Below are 6,000 nucleotides of genomic sequence, written 5' to 3' on the forward strand. Positions count from 1 at the left end.
TTACACAAAAACACACATGAAAGGGAAACATATTTTATGATGTATGAATATTACTTCCAGTTATTGTTACAGATGTCTTTATCATTAACCTTGTTAAAGCTGGCGTTCGTACGCCGGGAGAGCCAAAGAAAATACTTTTGTGGGATTTCGTGAAATATTCCACTTTCTGCGGGCTTTGGATCACGGATTCTTGTTCAAATCTGAAAAGCAATTTGAAACGGCGCTAGCGTATGAGGGCCACACAGGGGCCAGGAGGGGGGACCAAATCTGGGTGCGTGTATTTTTGCTAAATTTTAATCGGGCTGTATCAGTAAAGCCAGTGTGCTGTTGTTTTTGCTGTGTGCGGCTTTGAATTTTGCAAAGTGGATTGACCTCTGAAAGCATTTTGTAATGTCTCCAGCTTCACTCCAGGTTGTTTTAATTCAACTCCTTTTATCAATCTTTTCTCGACTATCTTTCTTTTAATGAATGTGTGAATAATTATTCCTCTTGATGAGAGCGCAGTCATGGCAGCCAAAAGAAAATAATCCAACGTTGTGCTTGCATTGACATCAGTCTCTTTTTAGTTCATTTGGACGCACCTGCTCCTGTCATGGCATATATTCTCGTGGGCTTGGCACCACCAGTGCCCCGGAATCCCCCTTTCTTTACTCCACATCCCTTAGCCAAACCTCGACGGAAATCGTTCGGAAAACTGATTTCGGCATTAAAGATAACCGCACCTGTGATTATCATTAGTCAGAGGTGCTGTGAAATGTTAAATCCCCTCTTTAGTTTAAGTTTCTTTTAATGAGCGGAAAATGTAACCTTTCGGGCAAATTCCAAGTGTAGAATTTTATTTCAACGATTTGTTTCAGCGCTATTGTAAAAGCGGAGAGAGGGGTCAACGTTCTTAAATTGGTCCTCACGTGTCCGGTGTCTGCATCATTACACCGTTTTCTCATTGCTCATTCTTTCTTCGGCTCGCTCATGTGTGTGCTGGGTTTGTGGTGTTAGACAATAATTCAGATCGCGTGAGGTCATTACAATCATTTGAATGAAAACAAGGCTGTGAGGGATTGAGCTATAGTATGTTCAATGAGTTGTACTGTTGTGTACCTTGGCCGCGAGCGTTCAGGCTGCAAACTTTGAGAATACAGTGTGGCTTTCCAAAAGCATAAGGCATCCATCCTGACTGAAGTCCGTTGGCTGTATGTCGAGGATGTTTATGACTGCCAAGCAATGGAGAAGTTTGGTGATTGTTCAATTGTGGTAGTAACTTGCTTTGAATGAAAACGTCTGTCCAATAAATGAAAAAAAGTATAAAGAGTACATTTAATGATTAAAGCGTGGGCATTAAATACTCAGGGGGACATGTCCACCTCAGTTTTAATAAAATGTAAATGCACACTTTGTAGGGCACTTGACATTTCTGTCCTCTAAACTGAAACGTTGGCTTCGTCCCTGTTTAAAAAATGAGGTTGTCAATTTAAAAAGTTAAATAAAATGTGATCCAAAATAACAAACTTTATCTCTCTCGTTCACAGTTGGAGTCTGAGCTGGAGCAGTGCGAGCAAGAAAGCGCAGAACTGCAGGAATACGCCAACTCCGTCCTGCAGCAGATTGCCGATCACTGTCCCGACATCCTGGAACAGGTGGTGAACGCTCTGGAGGAGTCGTGCTGACCGCACCACACCGCCTGCCGCATCTTCTGACGGTTTCTCATTTCACAACCCACGGATGCCAGCACAAAAACACAAACTTTCTCACCCGCACCCACACGCGCAACTCAATGAACAGAAAAGACACATATGCGGGAATGACTGACGGCTCGTGGAAGAGAAGTGCACACTCGAATTGGCCTCGGGGTGTGGGAGGGGCGGGCTTTTATTTTGCCATCCCCTAGCGTCCCTTCCTCTCCGCACCTTCAGAATCCTGTTTACACTTCACTCTATGGCTTACATAAACACAAAGCACCCTGGGAAGAAGAAACCTGAAGACGGAGGAGATCCAAGAGACAAGCTCAGTATTATAAGCCATCTCTGTGTTTTTGCATCGTTGTGACCTGTTCTCCGTCCTGCAGGAGGTGGAGTTTTCTCCATGAGGGCCAGGAAATAGGTCCCTTATCTTGATGTACGCTGTTGCCACAGCTTTTAAAAGCTGCAGAATTTTGAAACACTTTTGAAGCAATTTAAATTTTTTCCTCTCTCTCTCTCAATCTCCCGCTCTCCTTTTTTGTCTAGATGTTTTGTTACTGATGTTAAATTGTGGGTCATTCGCACAGGGCGAATATCCCGCACTCTCCAACCATCTGGTTTCACTCAAAGTGCTTGGTTAATGCTCCGGTTGTGCCAGCAAACAGTCCTCCCGGAGTTAAACATACTTTTACTATCGTAGTCAGTAGCGGGTTTAGTTTACTGCAACCCCCAACCATCTGGGATTTTACTATCCGCTTGGTTACTGCCCGATTTCCTCCCAAGTCTGCTTCATAAAAGTTATGAAATGGACAATGTGGGTAATGTTATCCCCTGTGCACCTGTCACCAGCTACGAGTATTTTGCAGAAACCACAGCCTGGTTTGTGTCTTTTAAATGTGAGAGAGAGAAAATTATTTGCCTTGGAACTTGTAGGTTTATTGCTGCTAACATTTGTCTTTGCATGTGGCAGGTTTGGTTATGTCTCATGTCTTGGTAATGTTATGTCCATTTTTCTGAGGAGGAGAGGCTGGTTCTAAAAAGGGTGTTTTTACCGACCCAGATGTTGTGCCTGATCATCAGAGCGCGGCCGCCTCGCGTCAAAGCAGTCACGTATCGCTCATTCAGTGCTCCAAAAACGTTTATGGAAAGGTATTTAGATAGTCTCACTCTCTCTCTCTCGTGTTGAGATCAGATTGAAGTTATGTGCGGTTGCTTTGTAATGGTCCTATCAGAGATCTCAGCAGCTTTGATCTCCTGTAACTCTAATGTACCACCATGTTCCTCTTTCCCTCTCCATGCTGGCTTCATATCACCATCCTCAAACGTTCGCACCTGCGTTGGCACCATCAGGTGTATCCTCTTTCACTTTATGGTTATATGGGTCTATAGCCGCAGGCCTGAGGTGTCAGTATCTGGACGGGCAGCGGGAGCGATAAGACTCAACCTCGTTCAACTGATAAACACTGTTGCTTCATTGCACACGTTGGCTATTGCTTTAAAGTCCAGAGTCGAGTTTCTCTCCCGCTGCCCCTAAGGATGACACTGGGCGTAACGTGCCCTCTGATCCTCTCATCCCTCCCTCGTTCATGCTTGTGGAGTTTATGGCTCTGACCTGCTGGGCCATGTTAGTCATACTCATCTTTACATGATAAGAGCCGCGGACAAGACAAACGGTTTTAAAATCGGTGAGAGATCAAGGTCAATGCAACCCTCTCTCACCACTTCCCAGACATACTAGTTTTCCCCGTTTAGACTAGTTTTGTCCATTATTTTCATACACACTAGTGTGTCTGTACCGACTAGCTTTGCTCATGCATGTCAATTATCTCCAAACACACTTGATATTCCCGTTCACACTAATTTTGCCAATTTTCATACATGCTATCTATACCCATACACCACTAGTTTTGTCTGTGCACACTAGCTATGCACATACAAACTTGTTTTCTATATACAAACTAGATGTGCACATGCATACTAATTATCTCCTAACGCACTAGGTTTTCCCTTTTACACTAGTTTTTCCCATGTTACTTACTTTTATACACACTAGCTATGCCCATGCACACTAGTTATGTCTGTACACACTAGCTGTGCATATGCATACTAAATATTTCCAAACACTAGTTTTGCACATTTACTATACTTAATTTCATACACACCAGCTATATCAATACACTCAATCAGTTTTGTCTGTACACACAAGCTTTCCACAAGTATACTAGTTTTGTCTGTACACACTAGCTGTGCCCATGCATACTTATTATGTCCCAACACACTGGTTTTCACCATTTACACTACTTTCATACACACTAACTATGCCCATGCATACTAGGTTTGTCTATACACACTAGTTTTCTCCAATTACACTACTTTCATACACACTAAATATGCCTATCCTTACTAGTCATGTCCAAAAACGGTAGTTTTGCCTGTTCACAGTAGTTAGTATATAGACAGAGTTGCGTCTGTGCACATTAGATATGAGATAAAGCTGCCTGATGATGTTAGGCTAGACATTTGCTTTACTCAGAGTTTACTGTCCATATGGACAGTGAGTCATTCTCTGAGTCACATTGTGCGTCTTAGAAGAGTTACTAAGAATGGGAGTATGCCCTACACTTAGTACACATCTTGACCTTGAATGTTTCCTTTTACCATCTCTGAATGTGAATGATGCTGTTGTGTGAATCACGTTTAGGTTCACGTTTTATTCCAATGTCCAAATTGACCAGGCAAACAAAGATTCACCCACATGTAGATTCCTGTTTGCCGCGCAGTGTGTGGCCACCGCGTTCCCATGCTTACATCGCCAGTGCCAAGAAAATGCCCGTTCGCGGGCCATCATCACCCTTGGCACTGTAAATCTTATCACAGTTATATTCATTGCATCTCCATAAAGTATTTTATGGGTCTAAGCTCCTAATTGCTGCCGATGGACTTCCTTATGAGGACATAAACATGACGTGCAGCTCTGTTTGCTTCTGGAAACCACACAGCTGATTGATGACACCCATCCTGCTTTTCATCTCTCGCGCCCTCCGTCCGTTCACTATCTCCTTCACACAAACACAGTTTTGGCCGTCACCCGTGGGTTTGTGAAATATGGTTCTCAGTTATCTACACTGCGGCCGAATCTCTCAGCTTAGACTAAACATGGAGCCATTGAGCTCGCACGCGCGTTTTTCGCTCGCCATCGCTGACCCTCTCGCGATTTATGTTATTCAGTACGGGAGCCGGGCTTTTAAAGCCCCTCTTCGTGCCTCTGTTCGGCTTAGAGCACTCCAGGGAATTCGCAAAGAAAACAAAAAGCAGGAACGCTGTGATAACCAGGAGCAGATCAGAGAGAGAGGGCCGCTGCTTTGGAGAGGCGTTTATTGTGTGTTATTGAGCCTCTCTCCGGAGCTCTGGTATTTCTGTGATTGCTGGTTATAGGTAGACTAAATCACACACAAGAGTACGGAAATTCCCTGCAGGCTTTGGATCGCTGTGGATGTTTGTAGGGACCCCTGGTGCGATTCTTCCTCCTGTTTCTGGAGGAATTAAAAGAGATCTCCACCAACGCTCTTTGCTCGGAAGCCAAATGAGTATTCACTTTCTGTGAAGCTTGTGTATATGATACATTGCAATGGTATTGTAAATTATTAGAATGATACGTATAAGATAGTCACCCTATATAATCTTATACAGGCTTTATAAAAAGTCTTACAGAGTGTTGTTTATATTTCATCATATTGTATTTCGTTGCTTACGTTTCACACGATTCTTTTCTTTTTTTTTCGCAAAACAGCTCATAGGATGTGGTCAAGTGTGAATGAGACTGAGATGTTGCTTCACGTACTAGTATGAACATTTATCATCCTCATTAAATTCACCGACGCATGTCTGCGGAGAGAGAGAGAGCAGGACCGGGGCGACCAGGCTGTGCGTTTATTTTCGCTTTACTCTGATGGATTTGTCTTTCTCAGGCTTGCGTTTTGTTTTCTAGATATGAAATTCGTTTTTGTTGCTTTAACCGCAGACATTTATCACAGCGTCCACCTAAACACTTCAAGGAAGACAAAAACCAATTACGTCATGTTGTCGGTCCCATAATTCTTAGCGTTAATCAGCGGTGCCGCCATCCCAGTCTCTTGAGTTTTGTCGTAGCATCGCGCACAAGCTCGAATGTGTGTATATAAGAGACCACAAGTTTTATAGGCAACAATCTTTTTTTTACTTGTTACTAAAGGTCTTTACACACTTGTGTCAGCACTGCCGGACACATCTACACGCAGACATCTAGATGTACATATGTCCATGGTTGGACCTGAACGTTTTGCAC

The 6,000-nt window shown here is 43.4% G+C and overlaps 1 protein-coding gene across 2 annotated transcripts in view; it reads left to right on the forward strand.

Moving 5' to 3' along the window:
* Nucleotides 1-2,195, forward strand: part of erc1b (ELKS/RAB6-interacting/CAST family member 1b) — a 143,303-nt gene extending 141,108 nt beyond the window's left edge. The window contains exon 18 of one of the 2 annotated variants that reach the window (XM_079455267.1): nt 1,527-2,195. In XM_079455267.1, coding sequence (XP_079311393.1) covers nt 1,527-1,664 — 138 coding nt within the window. In that variant the 3' untranslated portion in view covers nt 1,665-2,195. The remainder of the gene's footprint in view (nt 1-1,526) is intronic. The other variant, XM_079455268.1, reaches the window with a different exon arrangement.
* The last annotated feature ends 3,805 nt before the right edge of the window (nt 2,196-6,000 follow it).

Source organism: Barbatula barbatula, assembly GCF_947034865.1.
Source record: "Barbatula barbatula genome assembly, chromosome: 4".
NCBI lineage: Eukaryota > Metazoa > Chordata > Actinopteri > Cypriniformes > Nemacheilidae > Barbatula > Barbatula barbatula.